This window comes from Eucyclogobius newberryi, unplaced genomic scaffold (assembly GCF_026437365.1).
Source record: "Eucyclogobius newberryi isolate DKJ021-1_F unplaced genomic scaffold, fEucNew1.0.hap1 SCAF_21, whole genome shotgun sequence".
Lineage (NCBI taxonomy): Eukaryota > Metazoa > Chordata > Actinopteri > Gobiiformes > Gobiidae > Eucyclogobius > Eucyclogobius newberryi.
The window spans coordinates 4,890,396-4,915,082 of NW_027315846.1; the positions used below are offsets into that span (position 1 = coordinate 4,890,396).

The 24,687-nt window shown below is 40.4% G+C and overlaps 1 protein-coding gene across 1 annotated transcript in view; it reads right to left on the reverse strand.

Annotated features, from left to right (window-relative positions):
* Positions 1–18,445, reverse strand: part of nin (ninein (GSK3B interacting protein)) — a 38,068-nt gene extending 19,623 nt beyond the window's left edge. The window contains exons 1-14 of the mRNA XM_072458323.1: positions 18,230–18,445; positions 14,018–14,111; positions 12,735–12,892; positions 8,134–8,182; positions 7,297–7,472; positions 5,576–5,722; positions 5,012–5,179; positions 4,233–4,369; positions 3,628–3,768; positions 2,814–2,988; positions 1,743–1,853; positions 1,582–1,671; positions 1,054–1,189; positions 847–968 (exon numbers count right to left, since the gene is read on the reverse strand). Of these exons, the coding sequence (XP_072314424.1) occupies positions 847–968; positions 1,054–1,189; positions 1,582–1,671; positions 1,743–1,853; positions 2,814–2,988; positions 3,628–3,768; positions 4,233–4,369; positions 5,012–5,179; positions 5,576–5,722; positions 7,297–7,472; positions 8,134–8,182; positions 12,735–12,892; positions 14,018–14,111; positions 18,230–18,418 (1,893 nt within the window). The 5' untranslated portion in view covers positions 18,419–18,445. The remainder of the gene's footprint in view (positions 1–846; positions 969–1,053; positions 1,190–1,581; positions 1,672–1,742; positions 1,854–2,813; positions 2,989–3,627; positions 3,769–4,232; positions 4,370–5,011; positions 5,180–5,575; positions 5,723–7,296; positions 7,473–8,133; positions 8,183–12,734; positions 12,893–14,017; positions 14,112–18,229) is intronic.
* Positions 18,446–24,687: the final 6,242 nt, after the last annotated feature.

Genomic DNA, 24,687 nt, shown 5'->3' on the forward strand with positions numbered 1-24,687 from the left:
TTTAAGTTTTTCAATAATTGTTCTTGAATAACTTCACCAACATTAAACCAGTGCCAAAGTAAAGCTAAACAAGTGGCTAAACTAAGACTAAACCAGGACTATACGAGTGTTAAACCAGGACTAAACCAGTGCTAAACCAGGACTATACAAGTGTTAAACCAGGACCAAACCAGGACTATACAAGTGTTAAACCAGGACTAAACCAGGTCCAAACTAAGACTAAACCCGGAGCACTGTTGAATAAAAAAGAAGCTTTATTATAATTGTTCTTACACATCTTCACTGACAATGTGCTTGTTTCAAATAAGTCTAACATCTGAAGTTCATTTCGGACTTAAATTATGGGTAATATGTTCTTTGTGCACCACTTTCTTTGTTTTGCCCGCGGCATAACCGACAAAGATGAAACATTCTTCTTTGTGAGGCTCATTCATAAACGCGCCTCTGTTTTCCTTCTGCACACACTTTTCAAAGCTCAGTGAACAGTTTCTTTAAAGAGGTTTTTGCTCCATAAAACAAAGAGCGAGCGTCTTAGGAACATTGTCTGCGCTTTAAAGGTCCCATAACATGCAAAATCGACTTTTCAGAGCTTTTAACCTTCTTACATTGCTATTTGTGCTTCATATATGTACCCAGAGTGTTTTTAAGATTGATTCCCGCAGTTTTTAGCTAAATTACAGACCATCTCCTTTCCACGAATCTCCAAACTGACGGACGGTGGGGCAAGACCGCGTCATAACCCCAGGCACGCGTCATTATCCCCCCTCACCCGTTTTACCTGGTTTGTTAAAGGTTACTACATAAAACTATTCAGTGCCCGCCCCTGCAGTTTTTTGCAGTCTTTACCTTGCTCTCCAGACGTTGGCGGAGCTCGTCCATCTCCAGCAGGTGGCGATCTTTGAGCTGCTCCAGCATCATCTCGGCCTCCAGACTCAGACTGAACGGCTGCACCTCCTCCGCGCCCAGCCCTGAGGACGAGCATACGTGGGAGTTTAAAAGGGAGTTTGAAACCACGCCCCCCGGGGACGCAGGTTACTCTGAATGCACGGTTACCGGGGTCGGACTCGTTGCCGGGGCTCTTGCTCTCCAGCTCCTCGCTCAGGCCTTTGGAGCTCGTCTGATGCACTCGACCGATGCTGTGGAAGTCGTTCAGCTCCGACTGCAGCTCGTCCACGCGGTCCTGCAGCTCCTACACAACCAAAGAATGATAAATATAATACATGATGAATAAATAATAAAGAGGATTGACGATTGTTTTAGTATTTGACTGGTCAGCAATAAGAGTTGTCGGAGTATCAAATATCAGATACAAATCAATATTCAAATCTCAATTTGATTTGGGTAAAAATGGGTTAAAACAAAAAACAAACAAAAAAACACAACAAAATCAGGCTTTTCCAGTGACTTTTGAAGTTATCTTGAGCTTTGACAATATTTACTAAAGAATGTACTTCATTTTGTGTTGAAAATGTCGCATCACAATTATACCAGTTTTATTTTGAAATATCACACGCCACCATCACTTTACAGCATAAAAACCCTATATTTACCCATAAAAGTATTTAAAAGTCTGTGGTTTACCCTGCACTGGGCGTCGTAGCTGATGTGAAGCTGCTTTATCCGTTCCTCTTGAAGAAAGAACTCTGCACTGCCGGGATCCAAGTCTCCGAACTGCAGAAACGTTCACGTACATTTAATCATTCCATAAAATCAAACAAGTAAAACTCGTTCCGTTCCAGTACCTTCTCCTTCATGACCTTCTCCATGTTCGTCTGGAGTTTTGAGATTTGGTTTTGAGCTTCGACCAGTTTTTCCGCCGTGTCCAACAACTCCATCTCCATGCGGCGATTTTCCTGAACGAGGAGAAAGTACGATGCAGCGTTATGATGTAATACAGAGACTTAATTACTACGTTTGTCAGTTTAGTTTGCGTTTCGTTTTGTAGGAGGACGAGCGGCGGGAGTGGAAGAGACGGAGCGCTGTCGGTTTCACCAAACACGATTTTACAAAGGCTCCAATAAACCTGAGAGCAGTTACATTTGCTTGAGTAGCTATTAAAGTAAATTGTACTTTTCAGAGTATCTTTTACACTGCAAACGTAAGATTTATTCACTTGGACATCTCTTGTTTTAAGACACTTCAACGTAAATAAATGCTAAAGTAAGTAGAGTCTTAAGCTAATGTAAAAAAATATTGATAAAGTAAAATTAACTTGCTGCAATGACATATTTTTGCCTAAAAACAAGTGTATTTTTCTAGTTTTAAGAAGGTGTAACTTTTGTAGTGTACCTTTAATTTTACTTAGCAACATTTAGTTTGAAGTAACAGTCTCTTACTTGGGTTCCTCTTCCAACTGTGAGTAAATCTACAAGTGACACTATCTTTATGTTGACAATAAGAAATAACTTGAACAATATAATTTAGTTTTTAAAATGTTACCGTTTTGTCATTCAAATTACATTATATTAACTTCAAATCAATCAGATGCTACGTCCAGTCTAGTTGAATTATTTCTGAAGTAACATCACAGTACCGTATTCTCCGCACTATAAGACGCACTTAAAAGCCTTTAATTTTCTCAGTGCTCCTTATAATCCAGTGCGTTTCATATATGGATTAATTCTGGTTGTGCTTATTGACCTCGAAGCGATTTTGTGTGCTACACGTTTTGTTTCGCTTAATGGGCCTTATAGTGCGGAAAATACGGTACTAGTTTCGGCTGCTCCACAGAGAAGCCCGGCACGAGAACCGAACCTGGGACCTTCTCGCCGTGCAGTCGAAACGCCCTTGAGCATCGGTCGTCGGTCCGTTACCTTGACGGAGATGGAGAGGTGATCGCGGAGGAAGCTCTCGTCCTCTCGGACTTTCTGGATCTGGGCCTCCAGCTCCTCCCTCTGAGCCGCGCCCTGGACCTGCATCTGCTCCATCTCCTTCATCAGCTCCGAGCGGACGGAGGACAGCTTCTCTTTGTGCTCCTGCTCCAGCTTACTGCGAAAACCACACAGTAGAACCACGGTTTATCCACGAGCACGTCAGAGTAAAACATGTACCGTATTTTCAGGACTATAAGTCGCAGCAGCCACAAAATGAATAATAGAGAAGAAAAAAAACATATACAAGTCGCACTGGAGAATCAGTCACAGTTGCAATTTAAAATAATAACAGATGAGAGAACATGGTGAATAGGTGTACGTATGCTAACGCTAACACCTTCAGCTACATGACGTATGCTAACGCTAACACCTTCAGCTACATGAGGCACAGACAGAACTGTGGTAAGTGTCTGGTATGTTAACGTAACATATGAACAGTTATTCAGATAACTATAGCATAAAGAACATGCTAACAAGTTTAGCAAAGCATCAGTTTTACCCCAAATCACTAAATCCATTGAATTCTTCTTCCTCTGTGTCACTTCTAAACAACTCCACAAACTCCAGAGGAAGAGGAAGTGCAGATTCTTCTTCTGCGTCGCTCAGAGCCTAGAGCGCCCTCTTGTGGTCGTCAGGGTGAAAATAACGAATAATATCACGCATAAGTCGCTCTGGAGTATAAGTCGCACCCCGGCCAACAAATAGTCCAGAAAATACGGTATAAAAACGGTACAATACAAGTCGTGAATCGTACCTGAGATTGAGTTTATTCGCGTGCTCGATGGCCGCGTGATGCTCGTCCACGTCGGTCGCCAGCTGAGTTTTAAGCCGCTCCGCTTTCTCCAGGTCCGACTGAAGCTTCTCCTTTTCACCGAGTTCGCGGTCGACGCACGCGCTGCAAAAAGAGAAAAAGCACGTGCCGTTCGAGGGCCGAGAATCGTTTGAACCGGCGGAAAACGTCCTAATTTTCATCCACGTTAAATAAATCGAGTTGGATATTCAGCCAAGTTCAGACTTTGAATAGCTAATATATTAGAATATTTTTGCGTTAGCCGTCAGCGATTAAAAGTCTGCATTGTTTGTGTTCAGGAAAGCGATTTTTTTCATTTATATCAGGAAAATAAAACTGAACTGTGATCGATTAACGCTAAAAAACTGTAATTTTGCATTTGTCCTATTGCCCTGCCGTAATTTAGGTTTATGTTATAAGTTCTTAATGGTTATATGTAACAATATAACCAGTTTATTCACCTCACTGTACATTTATTTAATTAGAATAGTGAAAAGTTTAACAGAAATGCTTTTATGATTATGATTATTTAGTCCTCGGAGCAGATTTGCGTCATGTATTTAACTCACAGGAGATGTCTGATCTCAGCCCTGAAGCTCGCTAGCGTCGCCTGCAAGACGCCGCTCTTGGTCTCCAGCAGCTCGGTCTCCAGGGCGACGGTCAGGTCACTGAGACTCAGCTTTCCCTCCAGACTGAAATTCAAGGCCTTGGGAAAAGCGATAACACAAATATGAGCGGCAGTCGCATATTTCGAATGGAAAAAAAACAAATAAAATGTCATGTTTCAAATGCTTTAGACATAATTACATTTCTTTTTGGCGTAGATGTGACTAGAAATTCACAGTGAAATGTTTTTTAAAGGGCAGGGACAATTTATGAACATTATTGTGGGTTTAAACCATTTGCTGGCAAGAAAATTACAATTTAAAACAAGATAATGTGTGAATACGTGCTTAAGTATATTAAGTACATTTATCTTGAATATATTTTGACTATTTTAAAATACCTTTTCATCCAATGGAACAAGTCGTTTTTTCCACCTTATTTCAAGTGCAGTAACTTTTTTGTGTGTGGCTAATTTCAAGTGAGAAAATGTTCATGTTTTTCTTATTTTAAGACATTTAATGCATGTTCCATTGGCAGATCAAACATACTCAAATCAAGTTAAACACAACTTAATTCAAGCACTTATTTAAGATTGTATTTTTCCATTTTTGCTTCCTTTTTTTAAAATGATGTTCCATTTCCTGTTTATTCCGCTGCTCCGTATAATTCAGACATGGATATTTGTTGTAAATGTACTGGATACTACAGAAAATACTTCAGTTTTGGTGTTTTGGACCTTCACCTGCAAGATTTCAGAGCCGTTCTCGATTCCGTCCTCCACCCACGAGTCCAGGACGTGTTCGGCGGGAGTGAAGCCTGTCCCGTCGTCTAAGGTGGAGAAAAGCTTCGGGCCGATGGTGCTGCCGAGCGCCGAAGGAGCCGCTATCCTACGCCCGACTTCATCGAACGGCTGAGGGCGGGATCAGGGGAGGAGCAAACATTATATATTATAGCCGTGAACGTTGATCGAGAGCGACTTTCACGTATCGCTTCAACAGATTTATTTTTTATGCTACTTATAATCATCCTAAATCAAAATAATGCTATTTTAAAAAGGTCCGATATGTAACTTTTCTTGTGGCGGTTCACTCATCCATTTGTCTCCACGGAAATTTCTGGGAATATTCCATTATACGTCAGTAAAGTCGCAATTCATCGCTTTGTCTGACGCTTGTTCAAGTCCTGTTGCTATCAAAGGTCAAACTAAAAGCAATAGTTTGAATTTCAACCCTTCAAAACGACATTCGGATGTTTCTGCCGCAGCTGAAGAAAAATCGGCCAATGACGGAGCCGGATGCTGACTGACCTGCTGGGAGTGCATTCTCTTGAGCTGCCTGTAGGGGGTGGAGGCCGAGGGAGTGGGCGGTTTGCTGCGATTCAATGCTCCGCAAACGAACTCCCGGACGCTCATCGCAGCGTTGTCATACGGCGTTTGCAGCGCGTCCCCCGAGATCTGGAGAGGAAAGATGATCACTGAGAACAGCCTTTTATTGATTATATTTGGCCGGACAGGTAAACGCAGCGGCTAAAGCAACAACAGAAACATGTCCTAATAACGGTTTGTACTTGTATTTGTATCTGGAAACAGGAAGTCGAGAGCAAGGAGCAGATTTATGGACGTGAAATGTAGAGAACTAAAAGATGCAGCAAAAGAAACGGCAAGAATTTTCATTTTATCAAGCCAACTACAGTATTTTCAGGATTATAAATTGCACCTTTTTTTTTAGAGTTTGGCCGGGGTGCAACTTATATTCTAGAGCGACTTATATGTGATATTATTGGTTATTTTCAAACTGACAACCGATCCTTTACCTCTGGAGTTTGTGGAGTTGTTTAGAAGTGACAGAGGAAGAAGAATTCAATGGATTTAGTGATTTGGGGTAAAACTGATGCTTTGGTAAACTTGTTAGCATGTTCTTTATGCTATAGTTATCTGAATAACTGTTCATATGTTACGTTAACATACCAGACACTTACCACAGTTCTGTCTGTGCCTCATGTAGCTGAAGGTGTTAGCGTTACAAGTGACACGATCGCAAGAAGAGGAAGCAGATTGAGAAATGCAGAAGTGGACTTTTGTGTGTTGAGTTGTGAGATGTATTTTGAGTCTTCTCCATTTACAAGTAAACACATTTTCCTGAAATGTGAGGCACAGAGCGGCAACTATCTGGACTAGACTTTAAAATGCATTATACAGACTCTAAAACGCAGGCAAACGTATTTATCTTATGACAAAGACAGGGGCATTAGTAAACCAATTAAATCAAAATGTCTAACCTTTTTCTGGTTGATAATGTGTTTAAGTCTCAAGGTACAAGAAAAATTATCTTTTGACTCGTAAACAAATAACTTGGTTGCGGTCCTCGTGACAGACGATTGAATGAGTAAAAAAATAGCATTGACGCGGGAATCTAACAAGTGGAGTCAGTTGCATTAATTTGTATTAAAGGTTGAATGGACAATTTTTTTGGCCCAAATCTGAGTCTTATTTCCTCGTGGCATGGACTGTCAATTAGTCCTGCCACGTATCAATCATTGAACGCACCGACCGCTCACCTGCAGCCGCGTGTGGCTCGTCCCCACGAGCAGCACGTTTCCGCGTGTCTAAACGCATTGATCTATCATAATATAGTTCCCTCAGTGTACGGGACAAAATGAAGACGGAGAAAGACTGTTCGAGTTGACGAGAGATGCGATGCGATCCGTCGCGCTAATAAACAAACGCAATTTATCAGGGCCATAAACCTTTATAAATATCGATTAAAAAAAAACACTTCATAAATATTGATTTAAAAATAGAAAAAAATCGTATGTATATATATATATATATATATATATATATATATATATATATATATATATATATATATATATATATATATATATATATATATATATATTTTTTTTAAAGAAAAAAAAAGCTATATAGATTAAAAAAAAGAAAATCTAATTCTGGTTGATGGACAAAGGTAGACAGAAACACTAAAAACATAAACACAAACACAGTGACATGGACAGTGAACCCACCTCCAGGCCGAGGTGCTGGCAGAGGACAAGCAGCTCGCTGTGGCTGGCAAACCCATCCCAGGGCAGCACCAGCTCCTCACAGACCTCCTGAACCCTCTGCTCCAGACGCTCCGACAGAGCGCACGCAGAACCACGAGGAGTGCCCGGCTCGTCCGGGTTCCACAAGTGCAGCTGACCTACGGACAGAACCAGTGTGACCAAACTGTGAAGAGAGGTTTTATCTTCATAATCTCAGAGTTTTTGGAGCGAGTCACGTTTGTTTACAGTTTTGTTTAGGCCGAGCAGCAGCATAAAGTTTATTTTAACATGTGAAAAGGCTGCGCAGCGCTTTGTTTACTAGATTGTTATAAAACGGACTTATGGATGAGTTTATAGTACCGTATTTTCCGGACTATAAGTCGCACCTTTTTTCATAGCAGGGGGGTGCGACTTATACTTATTTATACTTATATACTTATACTCTGGAGCGACTTATGTGATATTATTTGTTATTTTCACACTTGCAACCGCATTTCATACTCCAGTGCGACTTATCGTCCGGAAAATACGGGTAAAATAATAAAGATCTACTCTTTATTACGGCCCAAAAATATCAGCCATCGATTTCACAGACTCTAAACCAAATCAATATAAAGCGCTTCACATGCACAATAAATAATAAAAGGTAAGAAAATATAAAAACAAACAAAAATAGAGCTTTTTTTCTTGCTTCAAATAAATTTTCAACTTGTGCGTGACTTTCCTCATCACTCACGTCAGACATTTCCTTTAACCGACCTTCAAAACAAGTCAAACCATTGGCCACGTTTCACTGATAAAAAAGAAGAACAAAAATACCTTCCGCTTCGTACTCCTCCCCCGTGCTGGTCTCCAGAGCGTTCCAGCGCTGTACACAGAAAAACAAAGACGTCATTAAAATCGCGTCATTCTCTTTAGGATCGTTGCTACAGGGAAAGCATTAAGTGTAACATGTTTATGACAGTTTATGTTGAATATTTTGAACGTGTACAGACGAATAAGAGTGAATATACAGGTAGAAGGATGCTAAAGGAACAGAGTTATGAGCAAACAAAGACAAAAAGAGGCTGGATTTCTCATGTGGCGCTCGTTGATGAAGATGAGAAGAGTTCTAAGCGTGTCGTAAAGGGGACAAAGCGGTCTTTATGGAGGCACAAGTCAAAGGGGACGTTATAATAGCTTTGTATACGTGTGACCGCCGGGACACACTTTCTATTTCAGTCCCAAAACAAAGAGCTCACACACGTCTGTCGAGCCAGGCTTAAGATCACGGGAACTTTCTACTGCTGTGGCTTTGTTAAAGTGTGTTGAAAATTACAGATGTTCCAATGTGGACTTTGGAACAACTGCAAAAAGCGTGGGGCAAAATTGACAAAAAAAATAAATAAATAAAAAGTATTAAGTATAAAAGTAGTAAGTAGAGTATTTCAATGTGTGTCGTCGCATTATCTCAATAACGATATGTGTTTGTAAATGTGCAAAACATGAACGAACCATAAAGCTGACCACGAAAGAGTAGAAATATCACTTTATAACCTTGTTTGGCAGACATTTCCCTTGATAACCTTGTCTGGAGGAATATGCTTGATGATTCTGTCTCTTTTTGAGGTAATTTTGAATACATTCTAGACAATATGCTGATATTCTACTTTTGCATAGCTCCAAAAACAACAATTGACACATCAACAATTTTCTTACATATTTCCCACCTCAAAACACATCATACTTTGTACTAAAAAACAATAAAAGCTGTAGTAATTAAATAATCGTCAATGAACATAACAACGTACATGTAGAAAGAGTGATATACGCTCTAAAATGTGAAAAGTATCATTGTTTTACTTGATTAAACAGAAGCTTTTTGGTGTTTTTTTTAATTGTTCAGAAGTCAAAATGGTGCGAGCGGAGGAACGGGGGAGCAGCTGGGATTCAGGGTGCAAAGGCTCTACAGGAACTGGCCCCGGTTCGGTCCCTGTTTGGACCTGAACGTGGCACTTTGAAAAAACGCACGAGCAATAAACACTGGGCCGCAAAACAACACTATTTGTCGTATATTGAGTGATGAGTGATAAGTCGATATATTCTACTTGCAGATAGATGTGCGCCAGTCCTAGTCACGTACGCAGATGGTCCGTACATGGGTGTGGATTTGTTTGCAGATGTTTCGCTTTTTCCACAGTGTTTTTGCCAAAAAGAAGGGTCTACGCCCAGTTCTTCGTTCGCTTATCTCCTGTGAATACCGTATTTTCCGGACTAAAAGTCGCACCAGCCAAAAAATGCATAATAGAGAAGAAAAAAACATGTATAAGTCGCACTGGAGTATGAAATGCGGTTGTAAGTGTGAAAATAACTAATAATATCACATAAAAGTCGCTCCGTAGTATAAGTATACAAGTATAAGTCACACCTTGGCCAAAACTATGAAAAAAGGTGCTCGTCTTTTATCGAGCAATTTGCCTCTACAAAAATTTAAAAAAGGTACCGACGACCATAGTGATCTGCGTGGCATCCCCATCGGTCCGGCCGTCCCCCCCATTGTGGAGGAGCGAGGTGCAGCTGCGACGCAGGAGTCTAAAGGCATGCGGAGGCGGCGGGGGTGACGTCCATTGTCTCGGACCTGCTCCTCTGACCCGGCTCCATCTGTCGGGCCCGGAGTCCAGACTTCGGGCTTTTGTCCCCCGCTCAGATTTGTCAAAAACCACGAGACACGCTTCGGCTCGGCGTGGACAAAGCGAACAATAATATGGAATCGGACGGAGCGGTGACATGTGCGAAGTGTGGAGGCATTTAAAGCAGCAGGTGGACGAAGAAGATGGCACGCTTTTCCTTCTTCAACAGCTCAATTTGTATTAATACGTATTTTTTCTATTTCATTTGACTCGGCAAGACCTTATTCTTATTTACAATTCACTTATGTCATGCCTGGGTCCATTATATTTGGACTTCTACACTAGTCGTGCGTGTGTGTCGAGTATTCTGTAACTCGTAAGCGACAGAGCGTGACTTTGTACATATTTAACTTCGTCTGAAACGGGGGCGACGCGTACAGTGCGGACAAAAAGCTCTAAAAAAGTCTGACTCAAAGTGCACGGAAGAGTTCAGAGGATATTGCGCAATTTAAAAAACACAGAAAGCGGTGCGTTTATCTGTAAAAAGACAAATTTGACTCATCATTCACTTCTGAATCTCAAACCGAGTCGATCCATAGCTTCTCCTTTGTGCAGCGCTCAAAATAAAACCCAATTACTTCAATAAAATCATGAAAATTTGGCTCATCTATCGATTAATCGACTGAATGAGGCCTACAGCGCTCCAATCTGGAATATAACAACTTCTCTAGTAGTGATGTCGACACTTGATTGCGATAAATCCTGCAGCCGTAAAGCGCCTAAAGTGCAGACAAAAAGCTCGCTAAAAGACGCTCGACCGACTGGCTCAAATGCACGGACGAGTTCAGAGGACATCGTGCAAGAAAACGGTGTGTTTAGTAGTAAAAAAGGCAGATTTGACTCGTGATTCACTCCTAAATCTCAAACCGAGTCGATCCATAGCTTCTCCTTTGTGCAGCGGTCAAAATAAAACCTGTTTACCACAATAAAATCATGAAAATTTAGCTCATCTACCGATTAATCGACTGAACGAGGCCTACAGCGCTCTAATCTGGAATATTTAGTCATTAGCGACTTCTCTAACAGTGATGTCGACACTTGATTGCGATAAACCCTGCAGCATTAAAGCCCTTAAAGTGTCTACAGTCGCGTGAAAGACCAAACGTCGCTCAGAGTTCCTCCAGCAGCCGCTTAGGCCTCAGGGACGATAATCCGAGAACAGATCAACCGGGGAAACCGCCGAGGCCCTGAGCCGCTGGACAATTAACTACAGGCCGGACAGAAGGAGGTCAGTCCGCTGCGTTATGCGACTGAGAAGGGAAAACGCAGCGGCGAAAAGCACAGACGGGACAAAATGACACAGCCGACGACGAATTATGTGTTATTTAAGTCTGTTTCTACACTAAATTATGCCTATAAACCAGTTTGACAGATGTGCGATACTGGATGGCACATATTTCTCTAATAAATGTGTTTCTACGTACTGATAAAAAGCAATTTAAATGAATAGTTTGACAGTATTGTAGGTTGGAGTAGCAGGAGCAAGCGATCTATACATATTATGTGGCCGCTCGCATTGATTTTAAAGGAAACCTATGGAACGTGACTGAACTACTTCCTGTTCACAGGGGTTTACAGAGGACAGACTGAGCACTGCAAAAACAAAATTATGTATAGGGCTGAGCAATTAAAGATCCCCGATGTCAGATTTCCCCGTTTGCGTGTCGTTTGAATGAACTTAAAGGTCCAGGAATCAGATGTAAAATGTAAGTGCGCACGTGAACCTTTGTCAGAACAACACCTCACCTTCTGTCAATAGCGGCGTGCGGTTTGGAGCGAGACGTTTGACCTATTTTTGTGTTGAAAGGCAATGATTGAAAGTCTGAATAGTTGTCGTTTATGTTCGATTGCTTTTAACATTTGTGCATGAACAATTCAATCTCCAAGTGGTTGGTTTTATTTTGTGTTTTGTAAATTCTACCCAGAACAGAAGGACTTTTTTTTTGTATACGCAATTTAAGTACAAATTTACATGAAAAATGTTGATTGTGGAGCGTGTGGCTAAAGCAAAAACTCCAACCACAGTAAAACACATATGATCTACCGTATTTTTCGGACTATAAGTCATAGTTTTGGCCGTGGTGCGACTTATACTCCAGAGCGACTTAAATGTGATATTATTCGTCACACCGAGGGCGCTCTAGGCTCTAAGCGACGCAGAAGAAGAATCTGCACTTCCTCTACCTCTGGAGTTTGTGGAGTTGTTTAGAAGTGACACAGAGGAAGTAGAATTCAATGGATTTAGTGATTTGGGGTAAAACTGATGCTTTGGTAAACTTGTTAGCATGTTCTTTATGCTATAGTTATCTGAATAACTGTTCATATGTTACGTTAACATACCAGACACTTACCACAGTTCTGTCTGTGCCTCATGTAGCTGAAGGTGTTAGCGTTAGCATACGTCATGTAGCTGAAGGTATTAGCGTTAGCATACGTACACCTATTCACCATGTTCTCTCATCTGTTATTATGTTAAAAAGTGCGACTTATCCATATTTTTTTCTTCTCTATTATGCATTTTTTGGCTGTTTGACTCCGGAAAATACGGTAAAAGCACCACTCTTGACTTTGTCTCGATGTGCGTCTTCATGTCGTTACTTCTGGCTAATGGACTAACATCCTTAAACATAATACGGCGGCTCCCGTGGCAGATCCTGTTGGTTGTATAATCAAACTCTGGAAATAACCTGCTGCGGCGTAATCACAGCTTAACGCTCAAACGCCGAACACGTTTACAGAAGAGTCGCCTACCTCTCGTTTACGGGGGACGGCCGACTCGTAGTTCTCGTCCCGGTCTTCCTCTGGGCCGGGCTGCCGGGGGTCCGAGGCCAGCTCGGTGAACTCCGGGGTGGACCTGCGGCCGTAGCGTTTACTGCCCTTCACGAACTTGGGCTGGATCTCGGGAGATGCTGAGGGAGGGAAACGGGACGACTCAGAGCTCAGCGGACACAAAGTAAATATGTCGGCCGACGGTAGAGACTAACAACTGGCAAAGAGTCAAAGCAACAAATCATATTTAACCCATCTGCACCGGTCGTGACCGCGAGGACTTTTACTTTTTTTCCCACTGAAATGTTTGTAAAACTACCGTATTTGCCGCACTATAAGGCGCACTTAAACGCCTTTAAATGTCTCAAAAAACAACAGTGCGCCTTATAATCCAGTGCGCCTTATATATGGATGAATTCTGGTTGTGTTTACTGACCTCGAAGCGATTTTGTTGATACACGTTTTGTTACGCTTAATGCGCCTTATAGTCCGGTAAATACGGTATAGAAAATATCAGCCTAGATAATACTGTACACACGAACACGGGAGTAAACAGGTGAGCTAAATCTGGCCTTATATATATACGAAAAACAATAGAAAATAGACCATTTATTGACAGTGCGCATTATAGTGTAGAAATTACGGTAATCACAATAGTGCAGTTTCATTTTTATTATCAATTAGCTCTTTTTGTAGCATTTTTACTATAAACAATATACTCGAATTTTTCTTTAAAAAAACAACATTCACAATATTATTACTTTAATTATTTTTTAATACATTTTTTAAAAGGATTTTTTGGCCCATAGGCTTTTTTTTAGACGGGACAGCTGAGCATGAAATGGGGGCGAGAGAGAAGGGAGGACATGCGGTAAACATTCAAACTCACTATGGCTAACCTCTCATCATAAATAACCTAAAAGACAATAGATTATATGATAAAGGCTTAACATATTTCAAATCCATCCATGCAATAAACGGCACTGTTCAAACACATGAGCACAACAGAATAATAAAAGAGCTACAATGAACGCTACAATAGACACTTCCACCGCAGTCGACGGCAAATATTGACAAAGCTAGAGCGCCGTGTGTGTTTGAGAAGCGCAACCGGTTTTCATAAAGAATCATGCGCTCGTCGTACAAGAAAAACATCCGGAGCACAGCATCTTTCGGCTAAAAAGATGAAGTTACAAAACGACCATTTCTAAAACAAAGAACATGGATTATAGGCAATTTACCGACATCTGCCAGTGACGCTTTACCTGGTTTTGGCGGAGGCTCCTGTTCCACCGGCGGCTCCTCAAGGGTCGAAGACAGGACGATGATGAGTGCATTTTTGAACCGCTCAAAGTCGACCTGAAACAAAAGCGTCGACAAAGATCATCGTCTGTTTGAGCTCGATTATGCGCTAAAGGTTCTCAAAATCGAACTAAAGCAGGAAGTGTGGAAGGTACCGCAGCTTTAATTCATGTTCTAAGTATCTTTCCTCTTCCGGTGCCGTATCAAGTGACCAGGAAAAGCCAATCATCTCTCTTCTCTGTCAGTCCCAACAATAGAATATCGACCGTTCCAGTCCAGGCTGCGATGAATGCAATCTTCGGCGTCCTATGTCCCATTTCCTGTTTCCTGTTTCTCTTTCCGGAGTGGACAAAAAGATTCCATCCCCTCCGTTCCACAAACCCAGAAAGTGTCCTCATAATCCGTCTCAGGAACCGCATTTCTATTGTGTTGTCAATGTAACTTTCAGGTTGCAAAGACTGTCGTTCCTCAAGGAAGCTTCTTTTCCCATTGATGTTCTCGTCGCGACACAAATCTGAGGTTATCCATCAATGAAACTGTAAACTTTATTCATGTGACGGTCACGTATGTTCCTTTTTTCACCCATGGCGCTCTTTAAGAGAAAAGTATTTTTTTCTCACTTTGACAAACTTTACTGTTCCACAAGGGGAAATTACTGTAATTTCCTGACTATAAGTTGCACCTTTTTTCATAGTTTTAGCAGGGATGCGACTTATATGTGATATTATTTGTTATTTTCACACTGCATTTCAGACTCCAGTGCAACTTACGTTTTTTTCTTCTCTATTATGCATTTTTTGGCTGGTGCGATTTATACTCCGGGAAATACGGTACGCAAGACACAATTGCAATGCACACAGTTTGTAAGATGTGGACAGTTTGTGAATACCCCAAATTAGGGTTATGAAATTAAATGCACTTAACCAAGATCCGTTTGATTCTTGTCGGCCATTTAATCACCATTACCGCAACATAACATACGAGCAACGACAAGAATGCGGTGCAGAGCGTGAGGTATAAAACTATACAGATAAATTAATTCCGGCGTGTCTGTGCGTCGCTGCAGGTCGGTCGGGGTCCGGGGGGGGGGGGGGGGGGGGGTTCCACAGCTGCCGACCCCTGAATATGTTGATTCCTTTGTCAATTTTCAAGGAGGAGACTCCGCCTTTCTTTTGGTCTTCTTTGTTGCACACCGGGGTTAGGTCACTGGGTCGCCGCGCTCTACCCGGATGCCCACATGTTTGTGTATCAACAAGTCGACGGAAAAGAGAGGGTAAGCGGTTTTGAGGTGGTTTTTTGAGTCAAATAAGGGCGCCGTAAAAAAGTTGTCGAAGGCGCGGCACGATAAAAGTGTACGTTTGTCAGAAAACTTGTATTTTTACCAGGTGCAGTTACAATCAGGCATCATATACAAACAAAAGACAAAGTAGTGACATTTTGTATTTTAGACGGCCATAAAAAGGTTACAGATTAGGCACCCGGCTTTACGCTTGCAAATGACAAAAATGTAGCAACGATTCAGCGAGAAAATAAAAGTTTGTTGAAAAAGCCGTTCTTTCAGTGCTTCTGGGGTTAAAATAGTGGATACTTCTTCCAGGTAGTTGTCAGGGATACAGTATCTTGCAGTAGGATTTGTATTCAGCATGTTTAAGGTTGACGGGGAAATCGGAGCACCAGCGATAAAAATCCTACCAGACACTAGGGCGGCGACAATCAAATCGACAAAATGCCAAGTTGACCATTAAAATAATTGCAGCTGTGTTTTGATGATGAATAATCATTATCTGGACTATTCAGACTCAAATAAACATAAATATACTGTGGCCTTATTATATTAAAATGTCATAAAATAAAAATCTGATTTGCATAAATAGTATACTTTATTCGTACACGTTCTCTATCTAGAAGCCTTCAGTCACTATATTTCCACTTTATTTTGGTTGATAATGTATTTAAAAAGGCATGATTAAAAAAAGACTGACGGTAAATTGAACAGTATTTTTTGTGTGATTTTGGCCACATCAATGAGCAAGAATAGGAATTTTAAGAGGATTGATTCAACGTTTCAAAACCTGTTCCCAATTGTCAAACTCGCTGTAGCATTTCAACAAATAATTTTTCAGAGTCCGACAAAAGGTTTGGAACACATTTTTTTAGCCCCAAACGTTCACGTGAGTCGAGTCCCGTCGGGTCTTTGAACTGGGCAGATGGCTTGTTTTCAGCCACTTTCGGAGCTCGGCATTGAAGCTTTTTTTTGTGGTTCACCCTCTTAGACATCGAACCCTCATCCAGGTGTCTGTTGTCACGGAAACGGCCCGAGTGCCCGTTAATGATCGTCCACAATACGCGGCCCGGCACTCGACAGAAGACGACTCGACCGACGCCGCTTCAACTGAGGCGAACGCATATATTAGTGGAGAAAAAGGCAGATTTTCCTTTGTTTGGGTGAAGAGTTTGAGTGTTCCGTCTGGCTTGGGGGTTTCTCCAGGTGCTCCAGGTTCACCCGGCGACCGGAAACCTGCACCAAAGACTAAGACCACCAGCGAGGTCCTGACCAGATCCTAGTTTAGGTCCTGGTTTAGGTTTTTTGGTGCTGCAGGGCGGTCGCTCACGGCGCCTTCCATTTTGCACCATGATCTTGAACGTAAAGATCCAATCCAACTTTATTTGTACAGCACATTTTACCAACAAAGTCCCCAACGTGCTGCACAAAACGAGCACTGGTAAAATATGTTAAAAATAAATAAATAAATACGTACAAACCAAATAAAAACGAATCAAAAACAACATAATATATATAACATAAAATAAAAACTAATCAAAAACATGAAGTATACAAAATAAAATAAAAACTAATTAAAAACAACATAAAATATATAAAATAAAAACAACATAAAATATATGAAATAAAAACTAATTAAAAACATAAAATATATAAAATAAAAACTAATTAAAAACATAAAATATATAAAATAAAAACTAATTAAAAACAATATAAAATATATAAAATAAAATAAAAACGAACTAAAAACAACATAAAAATATATAAATTAATATAAGACAGACAGAGGACCACATCATTCTCGTGCCGTGTTAAATGCCAATGAATAAAAGTGCATTTGTAAAGGAGACTTAAAAGCATTAACTGAAGGTGCAGTCTTTATGTGGGAGGAAGTGCGATGTGTGTAGCTTTTCTGCTGTCGGACGCCACTCAGATTTGGACATTTGGGACGATTTTCTTTCTTTTTACTTGCTTCCATCCCTATTTAATTGTATAAACATCTTTCTGAATAAACCCTCTAAGAAAAGAAAGTCTGTTTTGTGTAATAGCACCTGCTTGTTCTACACTTGTAAGTACAGTATGCAATCCCAGAAATGTTTTTGCTGCTAAAACAAATACTCTCTCGTTTCCATAGAGATAGAAAAGTTGAATACACTACTGCACAACATCAGACAAAGCAGTGTAATAACAGTCAAAATGGTGATGATTGACAACATTTGTGAATCATTAGACAGTTTTGCTGGAATGAATAAATAAAACAATTGATGAATGAATGTCCAGTAACACAACTGACTTTATGAGGGGACTGCACGACACAACAGGTTTATGCTGGTGCTGGACTCAATTTACCATTTGATTGATGGTTTATGATTGTGCAGAGTTGTGGATTTGACCAAACAATAAATTAAAAAATGATTTAAAACGACATCAAATATGAAAAATAATAAGGAAGACACAATTCTCATGCCGGGTTAAATGCCAGTGAATAAAAGTGTGTTTTTTAAGAGACTTAAAAATAAAATAAACATAATAGTGCCATAGTGATCATTTTTTTTATATTTTGAATGGGCTAAAGTGCTTAAAATGTTGCAGTATAAAACAGGAAACTGAAACGCATGAATAGAAGTGTTTTAAAGACGCCACGACACACTAAATTATCAGGAAATTACTCTAGAAGTGTACATCATTTTACAGTTATATCCTTATTATATAGTGAAATAAGGATAATTTTTGTGTTTTTTTCATTTTTAGATCTGCGTAGGGCACTCAACAATGGAAGATTATTATAAAATTATTACTTTAAATGATTGTGTGGCTCAGCAGACTCACAAAAATCAATAAAAACACATGTATAAAGTGCTTATTGCATGTGTAAACAGCAGAGCGGACGTACCCTGGCAGAGTGCTGGTCCTGGCTGTGCAGCAGAGCCTGGAGCAGGGCGGGCGCGGCCTCCTGGAGGTGCAGCGACTCGCACAGCTCCCACAGCTCGTCCCGGGACAGCGAGCCGCGCCCGCTCCGGTCGAAACTGTCGAAGACGCCTCGGAGCTGCTCCACATACTGCTGCTCCTGGCCCTCGCCCATCCCACAAGAGAGCAGCCAGCCCTGGGGCACACAAGAGGACATCGGGTGAGTGCGGGGAGTTCACCACATCAAATGAAACGCATGTATTCACAGGGAGGTACAGACTGTTGGAGAAAGTGTGGCAGCAGGAGGCAAACCGCTATCACGTCTTGTATCACGTCCTGTTGTTTAGGTTTTGGACTGAAATTAAGGACGCTCTGTAGACAGTTTGACATTGCCGTTCCACTCAATTTTGGAACCATACTATAATCTCCTGCCGTGGACACAGTGAATGGATACTTTTGGAATATGCTTTTGGCCGCGGGGGGGAAAAGCAATAACAAAGAAATGGATGACGCAAAAAACAAGACCAAGGACTGGACTGACATAATCACAGGAATTACCGTATTTTCTGGATTACACATCGCACCTTTTTACATCGTTTTGGCCAAGGTGCGACTTATGTGATATATATTATTCCTTATTTTTTCATGTTTTAAGATGAAATATCCATTCTTGGTCTTGGATTTTATCAAATACATTTCCCCCAAAAATGCGACTTATACTCCAGTGCGACTTATGTGGTTTTTTTCTTCTCTATTGTGCATTTTTGGCTGATGCAACTTATACTCTGGAAAATACGGTAGACAAATGCAAAAAAATAGCATTCGAAAAAGGACAAATTTGACCGACTCTGGACTCGCTGGGACAGTTTTTACACTTATTTAAACGTGTAGTTGATGTCTGTACATATTTTTGATTGATGTTTTGTTCTCTGGTCATGTTCTGTTTGTTTCTGTCTTTTATTTTGAAAGACATCGGGGAAAAAAAAATATTTTTCTTAATTATTGTATCGATTGTGTTCTTTTTGACCCAAACCTACCAAAGTATCAAATAATTTTCCACACACTGTCCCAACATGAGGGGTGCAATGATTAACTGACTAATCGGGACTACTAGAGTATAAAAATGAATAGTAGTAATTGATATCTGGCCATAATCTGGACAATACAGAGCGTAGAACAAATACAGCAGCATTATTCACATAAAATGTCAAAAAAATATAAATCCATGTCCAATTTTCATCAATAACACACTTTATTTGTGAGTAACTTCTGTCTGCAAATCTTCAAATCTGCACGTTACAACCTTTATTTGGTCCCAGAATGAAACCAATTACAACAAAAGCAGCTTTAAGCTTAAATGTAGACGTCAAAGGTGATCTGACTGGAAAGCATCATGAACCACAGATCGCAACAGAAATCGACAAACTATTTCCTGGTTCCACAGACATTTAGCAGTGACTTCAAATCAAATGTGGGTAAAAATCTGTATATTTATGTTATTCTGTTTAAGTTCTAGCCGTGTACTCACCGGCGGAGAGGAAAGTGTGTTCATGGGTGCTTTCTCCAGGACTGGACTGAAGCTAATCTACTTTAGAGCGATTAGAGCGTCAGAGGCTCAAGAGGCGCTCGCTTCAGTCACACTGAGACTTATTAAAAGGCTCAGAACACGTTTAAGAAAAACAGAGGTTTACGTTTCAGACAATCAAAGCTTTTCTTCTCTAAAACAACTCGTTTTGACATTTCCTGTACTGAGGGACAAATAAAGACCTTTTAAACAATCTAACATGTTAGAATTTAATCTTTAATCTAGTCACAGTTACACCTGTTAAACACACGTCTAATTATTAAGACAAAAAAGTGTAAATTACACATAGAAGTCTGTTGTAAAACAATAAAAAAGATAAAACTGGCAGTGAACAATGTTAAACAACTGTATGTAATTCATAATAATCAGTTATTTCCTGGATTTGAGTAACGAGAGCAGTAATTGAATTACTTTTAAAGTGGGGACGGGTTCAACAGATTATTTTATGACCAAAACTGTAAGAACCAATAATAATAAAATATTTATATTCTGTTCAGCCATAATTATAAAGTCATTTATTATGCACCGGTTGTGCAGATGTGAGAGTGGGACCCCCTGTGTGGGACAGAGGGCGGGGCAGAGAGCGGGACAGTCTTTGGTCTCTAATGCTGGGACAGAGAACGGGACAGTGTGGGACAGAGGGCGGGACAGAGAGCGGGACAGTCTTCGGTCTCCAACGCTGGGACAGAGATGGACCAGGCATAAACAGTCAACATAAACATCTGTGTTAATAATTCATGGACAATCTCTCAAATGTTAAAGCTTCTGGGAGAATAAGATCAACTTGGGAGGGTGCCAGTTTATTACATTTATAGTCATTTAGATCATTTGTAAAAACAGTTAATAAATAAATAAGTTTATTTATTTATTGTGTGATTATTATCACACATTTATTCCAAAAATAATCAGTGTTCATTAAACTGGTGACGAGTACAAGAAGAATTACAGACCTAATGGTGCCAATAATGGTGAATAATTGTAATGCCACATTTGCATCCATAAACAGCACTTCTTAAACTTCACGTGTGAGACGCCCAACGCTCTGGACCCTCAGCCTCCGACAGCTGTGAGCCCAGAGGAAAGCACAGGTCAAAGGTTAATCCTGCACCTTCACCCGCTTCGCCTCGGCCCGAGAGTCATTAACATCGGCACTCGCGAGTTTTTTTTATTTTTTATATTTTTTAATATTTGAGACTGAAGACAGGTCTGCGAGATTCCAACCGCCGCCATTAGCAAACGCAGCGATCTTTTAAGTACAAACGGCACAAAATCTTGCCTCATTCTGCACAAAACGGCACAAAACTGCTTTGAAATACGTGCAATTTTCCAGTCTTTTTGTCAACTCTCCTGGACCTGTTTAAAATGTGATCGCAATACTTGTCAGAAAATATACAATTCGATATTTGAGACTGAAATATGATAAACCAACACTAGAATCCAGCGTTTGTTTTGTAGAGCTCTAAACTACAGCTACAACAAGACATCCCTATGAAAAAAAACAAGATATTGTGTCGTTTTCTTGTCAAATTGGTGTCGCGAGACGATTTAAAGACATTATTTTAACAATTGACATTAATCACACTGTATATTTCTACTGAACAGTGTATTTTTTGTGACATGAGGTCCAATACCGCAATAAACCATTCAAATAAACAACATTAATAAACCGGAATCAACACGTTTTGACACTTTAAATCATTATTACATAAACTATTTCCATTTTATTCTGCGAGCGAGTCGGTTGCACAGTCATTTTGGGGAATCCCGACCTGAAACGTTTGGGAATCCCATTTGAATTTGATGCGATTGTGACACATTAACCCAAGTCAAAATCTATACAAATATAAATGTATTACACAGAGTCGGCCGCCCGGGAGAGACTGGAGACGGCGCAGACTCATGTGGGACATTTTCCACCTCGCTTCAGCGGATTGACCGGGCAGAAGTCGGGATTACACAGCACCAATCTGCCAATTCCACTCAGAAAACTGACCAGCCAGAAAGTCAGGTTAGTCACAGCACAAAGGAAGCCACTAGCATTAGCATCGTTTATAATTGATTCTTAAACTATAACATCGTCTTAAGGCAAATCCGAATAGTCGGTTAGAAGTTTATGCTCTGTTATTTTAATTTCAACATGTACCGTATTTTCCGGACTATAAATCGCACTGGAGTATAAGTCACACCAGCCAAAAAGAACATATATAAGTTGTACTGGAGTATGAAATGCAGTTGCCAGTGTGAAAATAACAAATAATATCACATACAAGTCGTATAAGTATAATTATATAAGTATAAGTCACACCCCGGCCAAAACTATGAAAAAAGGTGCGATTTATAGTCCGGAAAATACGGTAGTCAATTACAAGTTTATGCACTGTTATTTTTATTATTTTAACATGTTAACTTTTTTTTTTTTTTTTTTTTTTTTTAACTTTTAACAGTTTTAATTCTAAATACAGAATAGTTTTGATTTTTTGTATTTATTTATTAAAAATTATAAAATTGGGGCCATTTTGGTTCAATAATGCCACCGCCTTTATGAAAAAAAACTTTGAATACGCGCTTTGAAGTCTGTATATTCCAGATAATGATTAGGATTATCAAAAGTATAAAGAATAAAGTCTGGCGGTAATGTAACGCTTGGATACCAGCCATAAAACAACAACAAAACAACAACAAAATCATGATTACGATTGTTTTCATCATCAATTATCTGCAATTATTTCGATTAATTGTGGCAGCCCTGACCAAAATGACAAGTTACTCTCCTAAAATGCCTAATCAAACGCATGCAACCATTTAAAAAAAATCGTTTTAAACCCACTATTACATTGTGTTATTGACATTTTAGAAAACCAACATGTTCATTTGCCTCTAAAAAGTGCAAATCTTGTCATTATTAAGTTTGATTCTTGCATCTTAAGTGCAATCTTAGGTCAACAAACATCCCTCCTCTATTGACACAACTGAGTACACAGCCATTTTATTCAAATGATTGAAACAATGCATAATTAACACATAAAAGTTTTTTGAAAAATTCTCAAAAGTCATAACATTGCTATGCTAACAACAGCTAATTCATCCCCAGGCGTGGTCAGCTAACTGCATTGTAATGTCTAACAGATGTAACGTTTTAACCACCGTAAACTCTTATATTTACATAAAGTCACGACTCACCTACACGTTTTTAGTCCCCGGGAAGTCGCCGTTTCCCCGTTTCTGTCCCGTGTTTTTTTTTTAATTTCGGGAAGTTAACGGCGGATTTTGGTCAAACTTTTTAACATTCCTCCCATCGGTGCGTGACGCGTCCCGGTCCAACGGCTGGAAAGCGCCGTGACAAAGTTAACGTTTGTTGATTAAATAATAAATACAAAATTAAAATGAATAAAACGTTCGTTGAGTGAGTTTCATGTCCAGGGACGTGTTTGTGGCGCGGCGTCTAGTGCTTTGTGCGCTCGCGGTCTCATCCTCTTCTGAGGGTTTGTGGCAGCGGCGTTTGAAAAGCGGCTGGAAGAGGAAGAGGCGGGGTCAGAGGGACAGAGGGACCGCCCCCCCCCCCACGTGAGTGGTCAAAGAACCCGGCAACCAAAGAGCTTTGAGGCCCCGCCCCCACGGAGCTTCCAGGCCCCGCCCCCACGGAGCTTCAAAGCCCGGCCTATTTTGCGGTACATAGACAACTAGAGAGAAAATCGCCATGGCAACGCACAGTAACCAACCTTTTTTTCTTTTTTCTCTCTCCTTTTCTCTCTCTTTCTCTCTTCCTCTCTCTTGCTCCCTCTCTCTCTTTTTTTCTCTCTCTCCTCCTCTTTCGCTCTCTCTTTCTCTTTTTCTCGCTCGTCCTCTCTCTTTCTTTCTCTCTCTCGTCCTCTCTTCCGCTCTCTCTTTCTCTCTCGCTCTTCCTCTCTCTCTTCTTCTCTCCCTTCCTCTCTCTCTTCTTCTCTCCCTTCCTCTCTCTCTTTTCCTCTCTCTCTTTCTCTCTTTCGCGCTCTCTTTCTCTCTCTCTCTTTCTCTCTTTTGCTCTCTCTTTCTCTCTCTCTCTTCTTCTCTCTCTTCCTCTCTCTCTTTCTCTCTTTCGCGCTCTCTTTCTCTCTCTCTCTCTCTCTCTCTCTCCCTTTTTCTCTCTCTCTCATTTCTTTAATGGTATATTATAAACTTTGAAGATGTTAAAAGGCATTAAAAGCAACACAACAACAACAACAAAGTCTGAAGACTAAAGTCTGAGGATAAAGTCTGAGGAATAAAGTCTGGCGGTAATGCAACACTCGGATGCCAACCGCCATAAAACAACAACAACAACAACAACAACAACAACAACAACAACAGCTCATTCCAGCAGCCATATTAGGGCTGTAGAGTGAGTGACAAAAAATCTAAATAAAAAACTTTTACTGGATTAAAGAAGGACACGCCCTTTCGATTGATTAGTCGACTGAAAAGGGGGCGTGGCAACACTCTCAAAGCTCTCGTGTCCGACCCAAACTGCACTCGCAAGACCCCACAATGAGACGAGAGTATGCAGAAAAACAGTTATTTATACAAAAAGGCAGAAGGAAGGTGTATTTATGTGTGTTTATACGTGTTCAGTAAACTCACTCCCAGTTGTCTAGCTTAGCGGCTGCCCAATAAAAAATCTTCTAATCGAAAAAACATAATTAGTTGAAGACGACTTCAACCGATTTTTATCATTTTCTATTTTAACTTTGCCGCTCTTACAACTCCAAGATGGCCGCCACGTTCGTCACGGCATCAGAACATGATCAGAACCCAAAGTTTTTTTAGCTTTATTTTACGGCCTCGCGCGCCGTAGACGTCAAACCGGAACAACAATAGAAGGTGTAGTAAGTACAGTACATTAA